The following is a 23,108-nucleotide window of genomic DNA, read 5'->3' on the forward strand; positions in this document are numbered from 1 at the left end:
AATTGTGTAATTTTTAATGTAAATCTGTGAATATTGTGTCCTGCATAAAGTACCCAGACCCTATATAAGCCTTTTTGAGATCTGGCGTACACAATGCTACAACACTATAAGGTTTGGGTAAATTTGTGAGTTTTCCACCCAAACCAAACAGTACACTCCTATCACGTCCGCCATTCCAGTGCAGACGATAACTACTCGATCTGTCTCGTTCCCAGAACCCAAACAAGTTGAAAGCATCGATCTCCCCACTACAACACCAACGTCAGTCACAATCACCTGGGAACGTCCCGATAATGTTAGCAGCTATCGTGTGACTCTTGAAAAAGCTAAAAGTGGAAGCCAATCAGAGAGTCTCTACATTGAGACCGAAACCCCGACAGAGGCGGCATTTGATAGGCTCGATGGAGGGACGCAGTACAGAGCAACTATTGTTTCAGTTAACGGACCAAAGGAAAGTGAACCTCGCATCTATGATTTATGCACAAGTAAGAATGGGAGACTTTAGAACGCCAATAGAACTTACCAATAAACATAATATAGGTTTTTTTCGGCCAATTTCGGCAAATGAGCAGCCAATTTAACCACCAAGCTATTCTATTTCGCCCGGAATCGAATGCCACTGAAAAGGGTAATTCGATTTCGTTTTGTAATTAGTCAAATGTAATGTTACGTCATTCGATTTAACAAAATAGTCTTTCAAATTAAGAATTCATCAAAGCAGCATACAAATTCGCAGACGCTTCTTGGGGCGTGCGTGTCTCGAAAAAGAATGAACCTAGTGCTAAAGGAATTTGACTCGACTCAAAACGAAATTGAATGGCCGAATTCTGATTTTGAAATGGAAATGCAGTAACAACCGGAGAGGCAAAACAGCTTTAATTCGAACGCATGAAAATGAAACTGGCTGCTTATTTGCCGAATTTGACCGAGAAAACCTATAGCAAAAGTTATAAAGCCCAAGGCGCCTACAGTAATACATTAAAGCCATTGGACACTTACGGTAAACAGTATTGTCCAAAGGCCCACACTTCGTGTATCACAACTTATATATAAAACAACAAACCTGTGAAAATTTAGGCTCAATCGGTCATCGGAGTCGGGAGAAAATAATGGGAAAAACCCACCCTTGTTTCCGCACGTTTCGCCGTGTCATTACATGTGTTTAAAATAAAACCGTAATTCTCGATATCGAGAATTGATAATTGTTTTAATTTTTTGTCAAAAAGTAAAACATTTCATGGAATAATATTTCAAGAGAAGTCTTTCACCATTACCTTCTGTATACCCTGTAAGTTATTTGTAAATCTGTGAACTTTTTTTTGCTGTTCCGAAAGTGTCAAATGGCTTTAAAACAACTTGCAAAAACTTACAAATTTATACAAGATAAAAGACAAGGTAATGTTCCATGGTTCTGATTGTGGGAGCATAACTGTGAACAATGGAATTACCTGTCTGCTGCCATCTAGTGTTCCAAAAAACACTGTACTCGTTTCCTGCCACAGTATTTATATGAAGGCACAACCTTCTTTAGATGGCGGCCATTTTAAAAAAACGCATCCATCGTTATGCATTAATTTAAACTTTGACTAATGTTGACATTAAAACAACAAGTTTTGATCACTTTTCTACACACTTATTAATTTTTGTTTTAAAGTTCCCAGTGAGATACCGTGCGTCGAACATTGGCTTAAAAAGGAAAGATCTCATTCTACGATGGACGCCGGCTATTGGTAAAGTTCATGAGTACAGAATAGAAATGAACGTAACGTACGAGGGCGATGAACAATTTTTACCAATCTACACCAGTAATTTGGAGGTAGAGTTTACCAAAGTTTCAGTAGTGACTGATGTAAAGTACGCGGTGTTTGCAGAAGCAGTGGTTTGGTTCCAGGGAAAGGAGCTGCGCTCAAACACATACGTGCATACCATTATTATGGGTAAGTTTCCTAAGAGTAGGAATTCATGGGGCGATAGGTCATTTTCGCATGCGGGACCCACTCTCTGGAATGACTTGCCGTTACAAATTTGTAATATTATTTATAGTGTTGATACTGTTAAAGATACTGTACACTACTGTTAATTGACAAAGAAAACTACGCTACTTCAGAGGGAGCCGTTTCTCACAATGTTTTATACTACCAATAGCTCTCCATTACTAATTACCAAGTAAGATTTTATGCTAATAATTGTTTTGAGTAATTACCAATAGTGGCCACTGCCTTTAAACAAGTCTGGTTAGAAACATCGATGCTGGGATTGGAGTTAGAAAAGGAATGTGAATAAACCCATTCTTTGAAGCAGTCACCCTGTACAGGGAACTTTGAACACATCAGTATTACGGAGGTTTGAACGGGAAACTTTATTATTATTGCTGTTATTATTATTTTTGTTATTATTATTATTATTTTATTGTATTGTATTGTATTATGTTTTATTCTTAACTGGAGCACACCCCATAACCCTGGGGAGGGTATCAATATTATACAAAAACAAAATACAGTGAATGAATAAGCCATACGGAAAGGAATTTAACTTAGAACAAAAACAAATAATCACACAGTTTGATTTTTTTGTTAAACAGTAAATCAAAAGACGTACTTGGCAACGCAAATAAGAATAGCTTCATCGGGAGTGTCCATCAAAAACTTAAACCTGTCTTCCCTTCCAGGAGTTTCAAAGCCTCTGGAATGATCAATAATATAAGCCAACCCTAAAGGTCGTTGTATAAAGGGCAATCAAGCAGAAAATGGATTTCTATTTCAACATCAAGGTGACAATGCGGGCAAATTCTTTGGCTTGACTCTAACCCAATATACATTCCTATTTCAATAAGTAGCTTGTGTGAAGAGCATCTGAAACGGGCCAAAGAATGGCGATAAGAAGGCTTGTTATATAACTCAAAGTCAAACTGGGTTTTGAAAAAAACGGTATGTCCTGAGCTTATTCTTTTGGCCAGATTTAGTTCTACAGTCATTGTGCAATCTATTGTACCATTTGGAAATACACACATCACATAGTTGTTGAACAAAAATACGATTCGCATTCCTTTGGTTTGCAAGCTCTGGTATGTTCGCTGGCATGTTACAGGTGACTGAATCAAAGCATTTTCTAAGCATAAGAAATACTGATGGTATTATAATAAAAATAACAATTATTATTATTATTATTATTGTTATTATTATAGAGGTAGCCAGCAAGGAAGATACATCTGAGGAATGTGGGATTGGCCAAGAGTTTGTGAGCAAACCACGAAGCGCAGGTGAGGTTGTATTCAATGCATTATATTCCATTAATATTTCACTGAATCTTGCCTGAGGGGTATAAGAAGGTATTTATATTGAACTACTCGTTTTATTAATTACCTCCCTCCAGTCCCAAATGACGCTGAAGATGTTACAGTTGTAAACATAGCTACGGATTCGCTGACCATAAATTGGACGAGTCAAAGCAATGTTAGCAGCTTCCATGTGACGGCAGTTGATGGCGAAGGGTACAGTCCAAACGCAAGAAAATACATCGCGGCAGATGAACCCAAAGAAGCTGTGTTTGACAGTCTTACTGGAGGGACTGAGTACACGGTGAATGTGTTCACGTTCAATGGATCCATGGACAGCGACCCTGTGACATTGACTGTTGCAACCAGTAAGTGGTGTTCTGTAAACAGTATTGTCCACGGCCCACACTTCGTGTATCACAACTTATATATAAAATAACAAACCTGTGAAAAATTAGGCTCAATCGGTCACCGGAGTCGGGAGAAAATAACGGGAAAACCCACCCTTGTTTCCGCATGTTTCGCCGTGTCATGACATGTGTTTAAAATAAATCCGTAAATCTCGATATCGAGTGTTCATATTGTTCTACTGTTTTCTCAAAAAGTAAAGCATTTCAAGTCTTTCACCATTAGCCCTGTAGGTAATTTGTAAATCTGTGAACTTTAATTTTTGTTTCTGTTCCGAAAGTGTCCAATGGCTTTAAAAGCACTGGAAACTATTGGCAATTGTCAAAGACCAGTCTTCTTACTTGGTGTTTCTCAACATATGCATACAAAAACAAACCTGTGAAAATTTGAGCTCAATCAACCGTCGAAGTTGAGAGATAATAACGGAAAAAAACATCCTTGTAACAAAACATGAATATTTTCAGTAACCAACATGTTGCCAACCACTTTGTTTAACGATTTTGTATGTAACGAATACAGCAGGAAACTATGAACCCCTTTGAGTTAAACTAAGTTGAAAACGGAGAATAAAGTTTGCCGAGAGCAGAGAATGCAAAAAGATGCACCATAATTTGATGCATTCGAGAATGAAGAAAACCAATATTTGATAAACATCTTGTTTTGCTATTACGAAAGCCTTACAACAGAGCTCGGGAAAGTACTGAGTATAGATCATGTGAACTTTGTTTACAACACGTGTGACCTTGTACATTCTTTGAACATTCTGGCAGGCACAATACTGCACAGATCATATGGGAAAGTTGACATTTTGTGTCATAATTTCCACATAAACCCAAGAATTATGAAAGTAAAAGCAGGACAAGTTTTGAGATGTTCCCCCTTTCATCATATCAAAAGTTGATAAGAATTAGACAGTGCAATCTCCATAAAATATAAGATTTTATGTTTTCTTTCATTAGGCTGTGTATACAAATCATGCCTGCAGAAAGTCCAGGCTCTGTGGCTCTTTTGTAAACATGTGATGTCACAGGTCACATCATCTATACAGTGGTAACACACATCTGTGTATGTATATAGGTAAAACCCAAAATAATGAAAGCCTTTGGTGTTGTTTTCTTTTGTGTCTTAAGAACCTATGCAGATACCTTGGGTTTGGGCTGAGGTTAAAGAGAAGGAAATGAAGATCTTTTGGGGATGGGATGAGATATCTGGTAACGCTGATGATTACTACTTTGAATTGGTTGACGCTGAAGACAAAGATGGTGAACCTGTTTCTCCGGTATATGCGGGAAACGACAAAGAAATAAAGTTTAAAGATCTTGTGGGGGATGTGGAATACACCATCGAAGCCTATGCCGTGTTGTGGTCTAATGGAAAAATACTTATCTCAGATCCAAAAACCCTCATAGTGAGGACTCGTAAGTAACAACAATCTTAAAAATATCTAACAAAGTTCGCCCGGTGTTTCTGGCAGATGCTGCTGAATGCGCCGTATAGCATCTTGTAAAACCCTTATAAGGCGCTACATTACTGCGGATGACTTGTGCACAGTAGTCGTACGATGTGACAGTGTGTATACGGTGGGTCGTGCGGTGTGATTACACGCACCGCGCACTGTATATACGGGTTGGTTTACAGCGGCGTCTTTTCGGAGCGAATAATGCGACTGCCTTGAGCAAGGCCAGGTCTCAGAATTCCTAACTTTCAATAACTTATCTTTCTGACAACAATGTTTTTTATACTAAGCGCCTTGAGTACCGTACGCTTTATAAGACTTTGATATTATCATTGATTTTGTTATTAAAGACACTGGACACCTTTGGTAATTGTCAAAGACCAGTCTTCACAGTAGGTGTATCTCAACATATGCAGTAAATAACAAACCTGCTCAATTGGTCGTTGAAGTTGTGAGATAGCTATAAAAGAAAAAACACCATTGTCACGCAAAGTTGTGTGCTTTCAGATGCTTGATTTCGAGACCTCAAATTCTAAATGAGGTCTCAAAATCAAATTCGTGGAAAAATAATTATTTCTCGAAAACTATTTCACTTCAGAGGGAGCCGTTTCTCACAATGTTTTATACTACCAACCTCTCCCCATTACTCGTTACCAAGTAAGGTTTTATGCCAATAATTATTTTGAGTAATTACCAATAGTATCCACTGCCTTTAACGTACTGCAAGTGCTAAACGAAGGACAAAACTAGCAAACTGACTTACACAACATTGTACCTGAATCTAAATCTGAATCTAAACTTTGAAATTTTGTGTCAAATTGTCACCCCTTGTGGTTTATTACACGACGACTGTTTTTATTTATCAACAGCATTGACAGGCACGGTCGTTTTTGATTCTGATGGTGCAGCACATAATCCAACTTCAAGGTCAACGACACAAGTTATGACTACGACTGCACAACAACTCTTCTGCCCAGAGGTGTGAAATTACAGGTTTTTATCAAAGTGTATGCCTATTGTATGCAGACAATTTCAAAAAGTATTGAACAAGAAAAAAAAAAATCTAAAAATAATAGTTGTTTACCTTGGAATACTATTTCGTTGACACTATTTCCTCCCTTCGACTATTTCTTTCCCTCAAATGGGGAAATAATTCCACTATTTTGTTTTGCCTTTAGTTTTTTAACTGTCCCTTTCAGTGCTCCGTACAAAGACATAAATTTTAATAGACGGGTAAGATTAATAATGTGAACGATAGGTGGCGCTGTAGGTCAAAGTTAACGGATGCATCTTTTGAAAAATCAGAACCATGAATGGTAGAACTGGTTGCTGCTCTATATTTTGACTCCCTGTACTTAGTAGGCTTTCCTCCTGAAACTTCCGCAGGGGAACTTGACAAGGAGATGTTTGGTACTTTCTGAAACAATTTTTTTTGTTTATTTTTAGATTAACTACGAGCCGACGACTACTCAAGTACCAACGACTACTGCTTTGATAACAACAACCAAACAACAAACAACACAACAAATAACACAACAAACAACAACACAAGATGAGACAACTCCTCAGGTTTTAACAACTGAAACGACAACACTTCAAACTTCACAAGATCCTACAACCCCACAAAAAACTACAATAAAACCGACTACTAAAAACACAACGCCACAAGAAACTACAATGAAATCCACTTCTAGAAACACAACGCCACAAGAAACCACAATAGAACCGACCACTAGAAACACGACACCGCAAGAAACCACATTGAAACCGACTACTCGAAACACAACACCACAAGAAACCACAGCTCAAACAGTCACGCCATCTGCATGCGAATCCATTTTTCATGAGCCTCCTGCTACCGGTAATTGTATAATTTCAATTTTACTTTAAAGACATTGGACACTATTGGTAATTGTCAAAGACCAGTCTTCTCACTTGGTGTATCTCAACATATGCATGAAATAACAAACCTGTGAAAATTTCAGCTCAATTGGTCGTCCAAGTTGCGAGATATATATGAAAGAAAAAACACCCTTGTCACACAAAGTTGTGTGCTTTCATATGCTTGATTTCGAGACTTCAAGTTCTAAAACTTGAGGTCTCGAAATCAAATTCGCGGAAAGTTACTTCTTTCATTTCTCAACAACTACGTCACTTCAGAGGGAGCCGTTTCTCACAATGTTTTATACTATCATCCTTTCCCCATTACACGTAATCAAGAAAGGTTTTGTGATCACAATTATTTTGAGTAATTACCAATAGTGTCCACTGCCTTTATAAGCATCCTTTCTTTTACCTCCTTTTATTTCTGTTTACCATTTTATTACCGTCCGTTTAACTCCTGATTCCTGAGATACCAATCGTTATGTGTATTGTTCGCATCTACATCTACAATTATAGGATTTAAACAAAAGAACGGTTCCAAAAATCGAAGCCTTTTATGCTACAACCGCAACCAAGAAACAAAAACTAAATAAATATTACATCTCTTTCTAATAATTATTTTTCTTTTCATTTGTATGTATTTCAGACCACACCAACTCTTCGCTGTTGTTTGCACAACAAACGTTGGATTTCGTCAACCTCTCTCTAAATTTCTTTTTCGACCAGGTTCGTGGTCGATTGTTATTCTCAACTGTTGTTTTTAGTTTTTAGTGTAATTAATATTATTCTAAACGGTTTAGAATGACCAGCTGGAGCTGTTTATAACCGGTTGTTTTCGGATAGCATTTGTGCGGGTTAGCCCACAACCTCGTTCCCAGGGGTGATCGATCTCGCCGCGCCATTTTTGCTCATGGATACTAGGATGCATTACGCGCACATAATTATGCATATCTGAAAACTGTCTCACAAAAATGCAGCACACGTACAGAGCTAGACGTCAGGAAACCGATAATAATTCGGCTTGGGCCTATATAGCACTGCTACGACCCTGCCGGTTTAAGACCTCGTCGCCAATCCTTTAATTTCCCTTAATAACACTATCTTTTTTATCTCATTACAGTTTAGAGAGGGCAGTCGAAATCCTAACATCGTAACCCCTGGTGAAATCACCAATACATGGGAATGCGTTTACGGAACAAGTTTCACGACTGAGCGAGATTTGAAGCTGATCCCTGACCTGCTTGAAGTTCTACTTCAAGGATTCATGATGGGTGCTAAATGGGCTCCTACCACCCAGGTCATAGGTCATCCCTTTGCTGGTGGTACAGGTAAATAATGGGTGCGGTCGATTAGCTTCCCTGTGTCGACCCCGCGGTGCTCACTCGGGTGAGCCCCTGACAAGAGCTAAACGAACGACCACACACCACTCTCATAGTGACGTCATGCACCTCGGGCCAGCCCCAAGAGACCCAGTCCACAAGCAGGGCACTTTGTGACCCCAATAAACCCCAGATTGTCAGTTTATTTATATGGCGGATAGCATAAAGTGCTTACGCTGCCAGCAACTGTTTTGTTAGTAAAACAAATAAATCATTTAATGTTCCTTTCCTCTTTTAAATTATTATTCCATATAATGTTTTTTTTTCTGATCTTGAAATAGATGTTGAAATGTGGAGGTCGGACATTCCATTCTTGGAGGGGTGTGATAATTACAGCAGAGCTCATGTAGAACCATCTCGATTGACGTTTGATGTACCGGACTCTGCAATAGATGATAATGGTAAGCAAATTATATTAATCTCTATATAAATGTTATTTGAAAAAAAAAAAAAAAAAAAAAAAAAAAAAAAAAAAAAAAAAAAAAAAAGTTTTAATGGGAGCATTTCGGAAGCACTAGATGACCATAGACATAAAGGCACTGACTGGACACCTTTTTTTGGTAATTGTCAAATACCAGTCTTCTCACTTGGTGTATCCCAACAAATGCATGAAATAAAAAATCTGTGAAAATTTGGACTCAATTGGTCATCGAAGTTGCAAAAGAATAATAATGACGAAAAAACACACTTGTTGCACAAAATAGTGTGTTTTCAGATGCCTTATATGAAGCTTCATGCCTGAAATTATTCTATATACTTTAAAACGTTGTAATTTGTTTGTGTGATAGGAACTGGTTGCCGGTCACTGTTGGTAGTTAAGATGGAGAAGCTTGGTGACCTTTTACCGCAAGACGGTTGCTCGGACGAAGGGTTTGTTAACCTATTAATAAATTCACACTTTTTCACCCTTCAGTCATTGGAACTCTAACTTGTAACTGTTTGTTTCGGTTTATTAATGGTAATACTTAACAAATTTTGGAACGTCTGCTGCCACCTAGCGTCCACAAAAGTCTTATTTATAGTTGCAATTATTTTGTGAAGCTTTGCATGGTGTGGATAATATGAAGAAACTATAAATAGTAAACGTGCATGTGCAACCATGTGTAATTCTCCTGAAGACGAGCAGAGTATACTGTTCGAAACGTCTAGACCAAACCGGCTCTTTTCAGAGCCAACACTCCAATAAAAAGAGAGATTTAAACAGGGTTGTACCCGCAAGTTCCTTGCGCAAGTTACGGGGACGGGGCCTTTCCCAACATAGCACCAACACTCTTTGAACACACACTTGTTCATGCTTGCTTTCCAACATCTTGACAATACTTTAACTCAATCCTTAAATTCTTCCAGACCGACGCCTTTGGATGTTTTTTTTTTTTTTTATAAAGTAAAGTGCGTTTTATACGCCTCTCTTAATATTTTTATGCATGATGTACGTCACAATGCTATCTCAAAACGAGGCGATGGGCGCAGCCACTGCAAGTGATGGGGAACGTGCGCCCATAGCCTCATTTTGGGAAGAGTTATGACGTCATGCATAATATTAAGAGAGGCGTATAGATGATGTAGTTTATTATTATAAGTTTACTATTCATTTCTATTTTCTTGCTATACAATTGTATTATTATTGCCATTATGTCCGTGCAGAGAGTTCCAATGTGATGAAGTCGAGACTCCATATCCCCTCGTGACAGTCGCCCTGAACCCATCCAAGCCACCTCCATTTACTGAGCCAGTTACTGTTGGCTTTCAAATGAAGGTAATCACTAACAGAAGAGCTCAATTACAGAGTTTTATTTCAATACAATTTAATGTATTTGATCAAAAATAGTAGTAGCTCACGGGCCGTCAAAAACTTCGTTGGACAGACGGAATCAAAGAATTCACTGGCTTATCAATAAACGATGCATATCGATCTGCACTGGATAGACAGAAGTGGAACTCCATCACAAAGGGTCAGCCATGACTCATAGGACGACGAAGACGACGACGATCATCAATATGATCATAGTTCTGACATGATATTTCACAATCATAAAGCGTGACTTTCTTTTCTCTATTGTTACTTGCTGAGGCGCTGTAGTTTTTGAGTAATTTTCGTCTCAGCAAGACAAATGTACATTTAACTCTTTCGTATTCATTAAAACAATATGGAGAGGTTTTTTCTTCTTCTATTAATTCTCTAGAATGAGATTGCTGGAAACATTCCCGTGTGCGTTTGGCTCCAAACAAAACTTCAGGCCAGGTCAGTGCGTGTTTTAAGTGAGCGTTACTTCCCAAGAAAGCCATTATTCTCGGTAAATAATGTGCGCATGTTTAGGGTGCGTTCGTTTAGCTTCCCTGCGTCGACCCCGGTGTGTGGCGTTTTTTTTTTTTCTTCCAGGACGAATGTGGGTAATTATCTGCACACATTCGTCCTGGAAAAAAAAAACCCACCACACACCGGGGTCAACCCAGGGAAGCTAAACGAACGCACCCTTAGATCTACGTAAGCAATGGGCACTTGCCTTGTAAGTCTGCCGCCACCACGCGTTCATAATTCTCCTATTTAATTATCTCACTGTTTTGTGAAATGCAGCCCACCGAGTCTCCAGCAATATTCATGGAACAGCAGTGGATGTGATACAGTAAAGGAGGAGGGCGCCATCCTGTGCCGATGTTATCACCTGACAAGCTTCTCTGTTATAATACGGGTTGCAGACTTCGAGGTTTGTAATTTTATTGTTGTGTAAAACAACGTAGAATAAAGTCAGTGTTGCAAAGAAGATTAAGAAAATTTTTATAAAACGGCTTCGGCAGTGGTCCTTGGCGTACTTTGCATTGTTCAAATTGTTTTAAGGTTTTCAGTGCATTGTAGCAGGATATTCTGTGTGCCCCCCCCCCCTCGCCCCCCTATCCACTACAAACGGCAAACTCTGTATACATCTTTGTGATAGCGCCCTCTTTTGAACCATGCCAACCTCCTTCCGCCAATGGCAGTTTTTCGTGGCGTAGTCAGTATTTCTTACAGCTGTGTGTAATGTCGACTACCGTATAGGTAGAGTCGTTCCCTGGTAATGACCCTGAAAACAAAATGTGTGTGTTTTCTTTTCCGAAAGGTCACTTGTTATAATTTGTAGATATGGTAGTCAAACATTTTGCAAAAATATTTTGGCTGAGATGCCGTCGTTGATATAGAAGTCATTAACACATTTAATTTTGTGAAGCAATGCTTGCTTGAATAGTTTCTCACATTGCTGAAGGTTGGTGTCCGTAAGCAAATGCGGCGGTCAGAGATGTGATTGGTACCCGCTATCACCTTCTGCTAGTTCAGTGGTTGTTTTCAATGTTCGTGTGAAAATACCAATAAAGAAGACACTGTATTTAATTCAACTAAATTCAAACTCAAATTTATCTCCATATACTTCATGAAAACAGTACATAGCCATTACAATAATTTATAAAGAAGTAACCAATATACACAACTCTTTTGCAATGCCAACAATTTATTAAAGGCAGTGGACACTATTTGTAATTACTTAAATAGTTAATAGCATAAAACCTTACTTGGTGACGATTAATAGGGAGAAGTTGGTAGTATAAAACATTGTGAGAAACGGCTCCCCCTGAAGTGGAGTACTTGTCGAGAAAGTAGTAATTTTCCACGAATTTGATTTCGAGACCTCATATTTAGAATTTGAGGTCTCGAAATCAGGCATCTGAAAGCACAACACTTCGTGTGTCAAGGGTGTTTTTTCTTTCATTCTTATCTCGCAACTTCGATGACCAATGAGCTCAAATTTTCACAGGTTTGTTATTTTATGCATATGTCAAAGGTATACCAAGTGAGAAGACTGATCTTCGACAATTACCAAAAGTGTCCACTGTCTTTAGCAAAGTATGGAGGCATCATCTAGAAGCCGAGGCTTGTGGTGAGGTGCCGATGAACAGACCGTTGACAAACTCCAATCTATAACCAGACCTTTAAGCTGTTGTGATTTCCAACATCCCTAAAAATCAATCAGGAACAATATCCATTATTCATCAACATCATATAGAGATGATTAAAATTAGCTCCAGTATCACTTTCTCTGTTTGGTTTCAAGGACAAACACAGATTTTATCTCCACAGTATGAGGAACCAATTCCAATACCAATCAAAACCCAATTTGTGGTCACCAAAGTGTGACCGAGTCTTTCTAGAACACATCCTCCCAAAGGAGTTTCCAGCGTACGTCATTATAGTGATGGGATTCCAACAGATTTCTGGGTCATGCAGGTCAGCGAGAGAGCGGCTCTTCCGCTCTTATATCCGTTTTGATGGTTTTAGGTTTAGCTCCGTAGCGGATGACTCCCGCATTGCAAGTGTATTGAAAACGGTTCCTTAATCAACGCCTGTGTATTTTGCTTTGCCTACTCTTACATGCTATGCAACCACCCATTGGCCGGTGTTGGATGCAATTGTGTAGGCCATGCAATACTGTCCGCTCCGGACACTTTTGCATATGCACAAACCGTCCAGCGGACATGAACATGACTGTACATGTATGTGTGCGCGTAAGCGAGCGTGCATACACTATGATGCATTGAACCTACGTATGCAGAATGAATATTTACGTGTTTTATGACCCAACGGCCGAACATTTCCGATGTCATTCATGACATGCACTCAGCTTGTAAAAAAAAAGGGCGAACGTGTTCCGTCGACCAAGGGCGTCTAATTTACTGCAAGGACGGTTTTGCACGGGGGCGGACACAACTGCATATGCAAATGTGTCCGGGGGGACACAATTGCATTATGCAGCAGCGTCCGGGCGGACACAATTGCATATGAAAAACCGTCCGGCGGACATTATTGCATAGAGGAAATAATTGCATGCGACACCGGCACAAGTTTTAACATTATTTGGTTCCATTACTTTCCTCCTCTCACTGCATTTTCTTTTTACCCCGACCTTTTGTAAATGATCAAACGACCCACGCCCATAAATGTTATTAATAACAACATTGTCTTCAGTCGCCGTGTTACAGAAGAACGTAAACAGGTAACCATCCAAAAGTACATTAAGTTTACATTATTGTGACTGGTGCCCCACTCAATCTTTGCTTTAAGCAGTATTTTCTGCTAGACAGCTTATGAAATTGGGCACAGGTGATTAACATACATGTCTACGGAATCTATAAGCTGATTTCTGACTTTATTTGATCTAAGAACCTTTTTGTAGATCACTGCCCTCCCTCAATCACCAAACATAAAAAACACCAAACAAGATCTGTTCTCCTAGCATATGTTAGCAGTGCCCGTTAGGGACCCTTCTTTCTCCACCCCATTTTTGTTTCTTTTTTGGCTCGAGCGTTATCCATCTTTTACAAGCGAGTCTAGCTAGCACTTCAGCTGATTTCCCCAGTGAGGCGCGTGCACGTGGTGGACTGGGAAATCAATGGCAGACGCTCGAGTCGTTTTGCCGCCTTTTTACTTTTTTTTTCATTCATCGTTAGGCTGCCAGGACATTTACCGTAGAAGTAAAAATAAAACAACTGCACTGATTATTGTGTGGTTCTTTCTCACTCCTCTCACAATAAATGGTGTAGCTATAATCATTGTTAAGCAGGAGATAATTGTGTTTTTGTTTAATTTCTTTTGTGAGTGGTGTTTGTAGTAGTATTTTTTGTTCATTCATCGTTAGGCTGCCAGAACATTTACCGAATAAGGAAAAATAAACATCCACGCTGATTATTTTGTGATTATTTCCCGCTTTTCACTATAACTGGTGTAACTACATTAGTGTAAAACAGAAGATAATTGTGTTTTGTTTAATAAATATTTATTAGTTACTTTGAGTGGTTTTTGTAATTATATTCATCGTTAGGCTGCTAGGACATTTACCGTAGAAGTGAAAATAAAACATCTTCACTGATTATTGTTGATTGTTTTTGTCTCTTTTCACAGTAGGTACGTCGTTGTTATACATAATTATTATAATTGTATTGTTGTTTAATTTATATTTATTAGTTGCCGTATAAGTGGTTTTTATATTAGTATTTCGGCAGTAACTTTGTTATTGTTTTAAAACGAAATTACTACTTTAAAGGCCTTACCTTAAACCTTGAGGATGTAATGTTTTCGTTTATTAGTTTCAGAAGAACGTTTGAGATTAATTTGCCAAGCTCTTACAAAAGGTTTTTTTTAATGAGATGTAACTTTTTATTTATTTTTATTTTAGAAAAAAAAAAAATATATTTGAAATTAATTTGCCAAGCACTTACAAAGGAAAGGGGTTTCAAAATTAACAGTGTTTATTATTTCTCCCAAACTTAATAAACTGACATGAAGTGTAGATCGATTAGCCATGTTTTTAAATCAAGGAAAACCGAAGGCTTGTTGCAAACATGTCTTTGACTTTTACAAGTTGGCCGAGGTTTTTGTCCGGCAATTTTTTTCCCACAAAGTTACATGTTTGTTTTGTGTGTGTCTTTTTTGCAAGGTCGACGAAGGACACAAGAGGGCGCTGCACGTACTTAGCATGCTGGGTTGCATAACAACAATTGTATGCGCATGTCTGACGATTGCAATCTACGTTTACTTGAGGTTTGAAATTCACGAGGTTTTAAACTTTTTTGTTTAGGTTTAAAAACAACCATAACACAATATTGTGTTTACAATGTAACTTGTACATTGTTCTTTGTTTTCTCCCGAATCGCACAACAAATTATGCGTTTTTTTCACAGGTGTATTTCATGTGTATTACACGATATACACAATTTTGGTAAACTTGACCAATTCTGTTATACATAAGTTTTAGTCTTGGTTTATACTGCTTTTAGCTACATGGCATTCTCGGTGGTCTAGCTGTTAGACACTGCTCTGTAACAAAGGTTGTGGGTTCGAGTCCCACCCGACTCGTAATAAATTAATGTCAGTGACAACACGCATAATTGTAGACTCAATACTCTTCATCCACGATGCAAATTTTGAAATTGTTTAATACGTGTTAAACTTCTTATTGGATTTAATAATTATTCAACTATGACAATTTGTATAATCTTTATTTTCCTTCTCTTAGAATCCTGAAAGAAGAAAGGATTATTCACACCCAGTTTCTTATATCCATCGCGCTTTCTCAACTCATATTTCTCATCGGGATTGATATGATCAAATACGAGGTTAGTTTATGGTTATTCATTTATGTCTATTAGTTTGTGTTGTAAACACCCCCCCCCCCCCAAAAAAAAAAACAAAAAAAAAAAAAAAAAAACTCCCACACTTGACCAGCTTTCGGGTCAACCCTGACTCTGGCCTAGATATAAGTCAACCTTGACCCCGACCGGATTAGAGTCAAGCCCTATTAGGACTCGGAGTACGAATGAAAATCTCTTAAAACAGTCATTTAATTTGTTAGAAGTAATTGTTCCTTTGCGTTGTGCTGTTCTTTTGCGTGAAGCAATGCAAAGGTTGTGGGTTCGAATCCTACCCAAGTGATTTGCCCGTGGATTTTGTTTTCAAAGAACGCGGGAAAGTTCCGAGTACATGGCTTAGTATACATCGGTATAAGGGTAAAAAACAATTATTAGTTATCCCCGTTGTCAAATTGAGAAAATACCATATTTTAGATAACCGTAACTATAATTCACTCCAACATCAGCATTCAAAATTTGCGGCAGATTTTCGCATAAAGCTCTACTTGCACCTGCCGTGCCAAATTGAATGCCGGTTTCACATGAATAAAAAGATCGTCTGATAAGTGTGTATTGAATAAAATGCTGTATAAGTTCGTATAATATGTCTCAAAGTAGAATTGAATAAATAATTCAATTTACTGGGCAAAATCACTATACGTATGCATAATTTGATACAGGCCACTTTATGCCAAAAAATTACTAAAAATACAAAATGTCGTTTGTTCTTTCGTGCATGTGAGTAACCAACATTCGCCAATAGCGATTAAGAGGCACTGGGCACTGGGTAATTTGTTTTTGTCATAGACCTGTTCTCTCACTTAGTGTATCCCAACACATGCATACAATAACAAATCTGTGAAATTGTTTTACTCAATTCGTCATCGAAGATGCACACCCTTGTTGCAAAAACAAATGTGTGTACTTTTCTATGTCTACATATTGCCCCTTTCTCATAAACTACGTTTCTTCAGAGGGAGCTGTCTCTCACATATAAACAGCTTCCTGTTGCTTGTTTTGCCAAGTAAGTATTATTTTTTTTATAGTAATTACCAATAACGTCCTGTTCCTTTACTCCTTTACTATTATTGTGATTATCAAAAGAGTGGGCGAGACAATCAATCAATTAGTTTACTTTCCACAGTATCAAAATCACAAACAAAATCAAGATTATGCATGGACATTCACGAAACTTTGGAGGGACCCATAAAGAAGCAAAGCTTGTAAGATAATGGGTCCCTGAGGTAGCGTGTGCATTGAGCTGATAATTGTTTTGATGTCTTGTGGAAGACCTCTCCAGGTAGGAAAAATGTTCCTGAAAGGACAGGTGTATTCAAAAATGCACAAGCTGCTAACAGTGAAAGTAGTTTCCTGGACAAACGAACAATTGGCAAGAAAGAACAACGGCAGGGGTGGATTTCACAAAGGTAGTCATAACTTAGGACTAGTCCAATGCTAAGAGATACGACTGGTCCTAAGTTAGAACCAGTAACTCATCCTAACTTAGGACTGGCCCTATCTCTTAGCATTGCCTAGGATAGTCCTAAGTTAGGACTACCTTTGTGAAATCCACCCCAGGTCACCAATGTAGGAAAAAAAAACAGTCCTCTTATTTCTTGCGTGACTGCAACCCCTTTTAAACAATCCGTTACAAAGCACTTTGCTTAGAAAGACTAAGACAAGGTTGTTTGTTGGGTGAGTGAGTAACCACTATAAATACTGCCGTCAATTTCACAAAACTCTTCCTAACTTAAGACTAATCTTAGGACTTAGGACGAGTCCCAACCCTGCACTGTAGCATGCCGACCTTAAGATTAATCCTAAGTTAGGACGAGTTACTCGTCCTAACTCGAGATAAGACGAGTCCTAACTCTTTGTGAAATCGACGGCTGGTGCTTAAATACTTGTGATTAGAACCAAAAAGTGAGAGCCAGACAATGAATTCCTCTTATATCTTGCGTGACTGCTGCCCCTTTAAACAATGCTATCAATGACTATAGGACTAGTCTTCCTTCGTGGAGTGGTTATCCACCACTCATCATTACCCTGCTTTTATAATTGTGATAATAATTTACAAGAAAGAGCCAGACAATAAGTTCTTCATATTTCTTGGATGACTGCATGCAACCCCTTTAAACAATCTGTTCTGAACTACTTTACTTAGAATCTGATTCCGACCACTCCCTATCGGGGGAGATTCCTCCATTGAAAAATGTGTTATCTGACAAAAGAAAACTCAACTCATTTCTCTTGGGTTTTAATTCTCTCTTCTTGATCCCCGCCAGCAGTTATCCCACGTCTCGTACATTTCTTGTTGATATCTACGCTGAATCTTACACTATTATAGGCGAGAGAAAAGTATCCGCCGGTTGGGTAAAGTGTTATTTAATTGTCTCTCACTGATCCGGGACTCAACTCTTATGGGATTCCGGTGGTGATCCCCGTAGGGGTCCCACCGGGACCCACGAAACCGTCGCCTCATATAAACACATCCCGTGTAATTTTGACGGATTGAAATGTTTCCAATCTAATTTATACAGGTGCTTTGTAAAGTCGTATCGATCTCCCTGTTCTACTTCTTCAGTGCCACGTTCTCGTGGATGCTGGTCGAGACAGGACACTTGTACTTGAGCGTGGTCAGAGTGTTCAGCTCGGGGTCAAAGTTCAAACTGTACTCCTTTGTAGGATGGGGTATGTACTGATTACTCAGTTAGTTATTAACATATGTATACGGGTAACTAATCAGCTCAGGAAATACTTAAAAAGCATGATACTGCTAAAAAGAAAACAATTTGCACTATCAACGAGCGGGGAAAAAACAAACAAGACAAGGGGAAACACAGCTCGGCAAACAAAACAATGGTTAAAAAAAAACCTAAACAAAAAAAAACACCCTATACTTTCAAAAAACCTTTCTTCTGTTTTCGAATCTACCATTCTGAACATGCGTATAGGTAACCTACTGACATCTCCAAATCAATTTTTGTGTAATGTGTAAACATTTTTGCCTCGATGCAAAGTTTCCGAAAATATTACTTTCATAGTTTGTGTGCACCAAACAGCCACATGGTCCGAAAGACTTCACTTTGTTTTGCGAGAACACGTGTTATTTAAATAACCCTCTTTGTTTTGTTAAAGGGTTGCCGGTTATATCTGTGGTGATTACGAGTGCTGTTGGACTATCACGCGATGAATTGATAAGCAAGGATTAGTGAGTACAAAAATTGCTTATGTTCTAGAGGTCAATTTCTTAGTGCTGTCTCAGTACCAAAATGAGCTAAGATGTTTCTTCTGTTCTTTTGTGGTGATTTATGGATCCCTAGAAGGTATGACGTCACCATGAGAGTTGTATCAAAAGGAACGATTACACTTTCCCCTGATTGCACTTCGATCGTTGATTGTTAAAGGACAAGTACGTCCCTGAAAAACCAAGACTCATGCTTCACAGCCATTTCTTGGTTCCCGTCTTTCAACTTTCTTGAAGACACAACAATAGACTAAGCTTTTAACTGCCTCCCAGAATAGACTAGCATTGTCCTGGAATTGATATTTCTTGCTCTCACTTTTTCCCTTGAATGTCACCTTTTTTTCTTGTTCTTCTGTGGAAGCACGAGGTTTTTCGATTGTCCTTTTTACCCTCCGGGGATTTCGAGGGGGGAAATGCAGTAATGGAATGCCGTCCATCGGCGAGAGTAGACGGTTACACTATGGTTACACAGCCCAGCCAAGGAGCGTCAGTCACGTTAAAATTCCCTTTCACCGTTACTCATCCGTGACTATACTCCTCTGAAAAACACATTTTTGGAAGGATTGTAAACTATAACTCCTTGGTGAAAACCATGACGAACACATACCTCGACTCTGAAAGCTGATAACCCAAAAGGTCCTCACGATTTGAGTGGGGTTTTGCAGAAGATAGAGGTCGTTGCTGGAACGTTGGTCGGCTAGCTAAGCTTTCTCAACATGTCGACGGCAAATATATTTAAGACAATTCTTTAACCTATTCTAATCCGATGATGAAGTATCTATAAGAGAAACGTGTGTTGTGTAATCCCCTGTTTGATCCACTAGGTAGTGGCTGAGCGGTCAAGAACATCCTTGACGAAAGTAATTGTGGCTATTAAAGGCAGTGGACACTATTGGTAATTTCTCAAAATAATTATTGGCATAAAACCTTACCGGGTAATGAGTAATGGGGAGAGGTTTGATAGTATAAAACATTGTGAGAAACGGCTCCCTCTGAAGTGACGTAGTTTTGGAGAAAGAAGTAATTTTCCACGAATTTGATTTCGAGACCTCAGATTTAGAACTTGAGGTCTCGAAATCAAGCATCTGAAAGCACACAACTTCGTGTGATAAGGGTGTTTTTTATTTATTTTATAGTTATCTCGCAACTCCGTCGACCAATCAAGCTCAAATTTACACAGGTTTGTTATTTTATGCATTTATGTTGAGATATATACACCAAGTGAGAAGACTGGTCTTAGACAATTACCAATAGTGTCCAGTGTCTTTAATGTCCATACTTCCTGCGAATGCGAAGTGAATTTTGAACTCACAAATCCGAAACGATTGATAGTCTGGTTCTGTGTTCTAACTTCTTTGTCCTGTTTAAAATAGTTTTGCCTTGTACAATTTGTGTGTTTGTTTTATATTGCTTTTGAGTTTTGATGTTGCTATAAAAAACTAAACAAACACACCTTAGGTTATGATTCGTTTTATTTGGATACTTCGTTAGTACTAATTAAATGATATGTTTCATTGTTTGTCAATAGCTGTTGGTTGTCAACTCAAAGAGAACTTATCTGGGGTTTTGCTGGACCTGCATTGCTGATTATTATGGTAATTATAAATAAACAACGTAATTTTATGGTATTTTAGAACAAACTACTTAAAATGTGTTAATCATTTATTTCCAGGCAACTCACAAAATAACACTCTACATAAGACAACAGAGAGCAAGCCCGTTGATTTCCAACAGGCGAAAATAACCACTATTGCGGCGATCCAAAATAGACCTTATTATATGTTTTTTATGCTACCAACAGAAAGCACATCCTGAACATGCGTCTGTATTCTAAGCATGTTGGTGTACATGTGACACTCTTTTATTTCCCCTCACCACATCGAGTTTTTTAACCTAGAAACGAATAAATTTATTGTTCCCCTCCCGTGCGGCGTCTGAAAAAGAGGATGCAGTTCTCAAATAAAAAGAAGGAAACCAAAATCGACAGCACGTTTCCAGAAAAGTCAAACAAGGTCTACAGAGCACACGTTCGGAACATAACCCGATCTCTTGGACCAGGTGTTTGTTTGTCGAAGCCTGCCCTAACGACGGATGTAGATCCATTCTTCAAGCACGGTCTCAGGAAGAGTCATGTGTATTGGTTAAGCTTGCAGGACCGAGGAACGGAGAAACAGCAGGCGCGCCTCGGAAACCAACCCGTCTTTGGTTTACTTTATACGGCGGACCCCCTTTGGGCAGGCCCGGTGTCCCTTTTTGTTCCCGTGTCCTGTTTGTGTCACAATGTATGACAGTCAATAGCCGTGTAGCTTTTGACTGGCATGTAATTAACGCAACAGCAGTCGCCTCGCGCCAACATCAGGTTCAAAGAACGTCTTTTTTCCACTAAAATGTTTAAAGGCAATGCAGCCGATTTCACGAAATGCTAGGATAAATCCTATCTCGAGTTGAGACGAGTAACCCGTCCTTACTTAGGATGGGTTCAATGCGTCCTAACGTCTTCGGATATGGAACTTAACTCGTCCTAAGTCCTAGTATTAATGATAAGTTACGAAGAGTTTGGTAATTACTCAAAATAATTGATTTCATAAAAACTTAGTTGTTCACGACCGACGAAGAGCTGGTGATAGTATAAAACATTATGAGAAACGACTCCCTCTGAAGTCCCATTCGCGGCTACTAAATAACTTCACGGCTTGCAACCTGGTAATATAGGCATCTGAAAGCATAAATTATGTAGATACATGTATAGAGAAAAGACAAAACGGGAACAGTAGAGGAATGAAAACATATCAACGTAATATAGTTGAATCTAACGAATATTATTTATCCCGATGTGAATTTAACATACATTAAAAGAAAATAAGTTTACAAATTACAAGAAAGAAAATAAAAAAACGGTGTACCACCTTTAAGTGCTCTACGTTGCGTACACTTATTAGCAAAGCCAATAAATTAAAAAACAGACCCTGTGTCATAATTGCAACAAAGTCGTATCCTCCGTCGAAAAGTCAAACCTCTTTTACTTTCTTTATCTCCTTAAAGGCAGTGGACACTTTTGGTATTTACTCAAAATAATTACAAGCATAAAACCTTACTTGGTAACGAGTAATGGGGAGAGGTTGATATTATAAAACATTGTGAGAAACGTCGTCCTCTGAAGTGAGGTAGTTTTCGAGAAAGAAGTAATTTTCCACGAATTTGATTTCGAGACCTCAAGTTTAGAATTTGAGGTCTCGAAATCAAGCATCTGAAAGCACACAACTTCGTGTGACAAGGGTGTTTTTTCTTTCATTATTATCTCGCAACTTCGGCCACCAATTGAGCTCAAATTTTGTTATTTTGTGCATATGTTGAGAAAAGCTCTCATAAACTTCATTCACAATAATGTCAATACTTCGTGCGCGCTGCATACAAAAATCCTGCAAACGTCTTTGTTCATACCATGCAGTAACAAGACACGCTGACGGTCCAGAGTTTTTTTATATTAAAACAAGTCCACTCTTCATCTTCGTAGTCTATGTTCTGAAGTATTCGAGCTCGTCTTGTGGAATTTGATATTGCGTGCTCTTACTTATTGAGAATGTTGAGTACAACTTACAAATTCTCCAGAAAAAAAGAGGAGACAAAAAAGGCAGAAGGAAAAAAAACCAAGGGGGTGTCTTTTGTCCACTTATCTTTCTTCCAACGCAAGCGAGCCTCTTCAGGATATTGCATTTCCGTTTTTATTGTCATTTTAGTCTCGAAAAATGACAACAACTGTATATATTTATTTATTTGTGGAGCAGCTTCAACCTTTGCCATTACGAGGTTGGTACACGGGTATTTAAATTTAAAGGCAGTGGACACTATTTGTAATTAGGCCTACTCAAAATAATTATTATCATAAATTCTCTCTTGATTACGAGTAATGGGAAGAGGTTGATAGTATAAAACATTGTGAGAAACAGCTCCCTCTGAAGTGACGTAGTTTTCGAGAAAGAAGTAATTTTCCACGAATTTGATTCCGATACCTCAGATTTAGAATTTGAGGTCTCGAAATCATGCATCTGAAAGCACACATTTCGTGTGACCACGGTGCTGCGAGGTGTTTTTTCTTCCGTTAATATCTCGCAACTTTGACAACCGATTCAGCTCCAATTTTCACAGGTTTGATATTTTATGCATATCTTGAGATACACCAACTGTGAAGACTAGTCTTTGACAATTATTACCATTAGTGTCCAGTGCTTCAATCGGGCCGATGTGTACAATAATTTTGCGCCTTTAAAGTCACTGGCGGTGGATAAAAAAAAAAAAATAATAAGACTA

General features: G+C 38.5%; 1 protein-coding gene across 1 annotated transcript in view; it reads left to right on the forward strand.

The window, feature by feature from the left end:
* The first annotated feature begins 374 nt into the window (after positions 1-374).
* The window catches only part of LOC117305450, a 30,889-nt gene continuing 8,155 nt past the window's right edge, over positions 375-23,108 (forward strand). The window contains exons 1-19 of the mRNA XM_033790318.1: positions 375-485; positions 1,655-1,937; positions 3,185-3,259; positions 3,373-3,642; positions 4,813-5,100; positions 6,008-6,117; positions 6,585-6,999; positions 7,669-7,748; positions 8,143-8,350; positions 8,683-8,802; positions 9,190-9,271; positions 10,046-10,157; positions 10,585-10,643; positions 10,977-11,106; positions 14,863-14,966; positions 15,442-15,541; positions 18,094-18,244; positions 18,692-18,764; positions 20,329-20,395. Of these exons, the coding sequence (XP_033646209.1) occupies positions 402-485; positions 1,655-1,937; positions 3,185-3,259; positions 3,373-3,642; positions 4,813-5,100; positions 6,008-6,117; positions 6,585-6,999; positions 7,669-7,748; positions 8,143-8,350; positions 8,683-8,802; positions 9,190-9,271; positions 10,046-10,157; positions 10,585-10,643; positions 10,977-11,106; positions 14,863-14,966; positions 15,442-15,541; positions 18,094-18,244; positions 18,692-18,764; positions 20,329-20,395 (2,811 nt within the window). The 5' untranslated portion in view covers positions 375-401. The remainder of the gene's footprint in view (positions 486-1,654; positions 1,938-3,184; positions 3,260-3,372; positions 3,643-4,812; positions 5,101-6,007; positions 6,118-6,584; positions 7,000-7,668; positions 7,749-8,142; positions 8,351-8,682; positions 8,803-9,189; positions 9,272-10,045; positions 10,158-10,584; positions 10,644-10,976; positions 11,107-14,862; positions 14,967-15,441; positions 15,542-18,093; positions 18,245-18,691; positions 18,765-20,328; positions 20,396-23,108) is intronic.

The sequence above is a fragment of the Asterias rubens genome, chromosome 22, assembly GCF_902459465.1.
Source record: "Asterias rubens chromosome 22, eAstRub1.3, whole genome shotgun sequence".
In the NCBI taxonomy this organism is placed as follows: Eukaryota; Metazoa; Echinodermata; class Asteroidea; order Forcipulatida; family Asteriidae; genus Asterias; species Asterias rubens.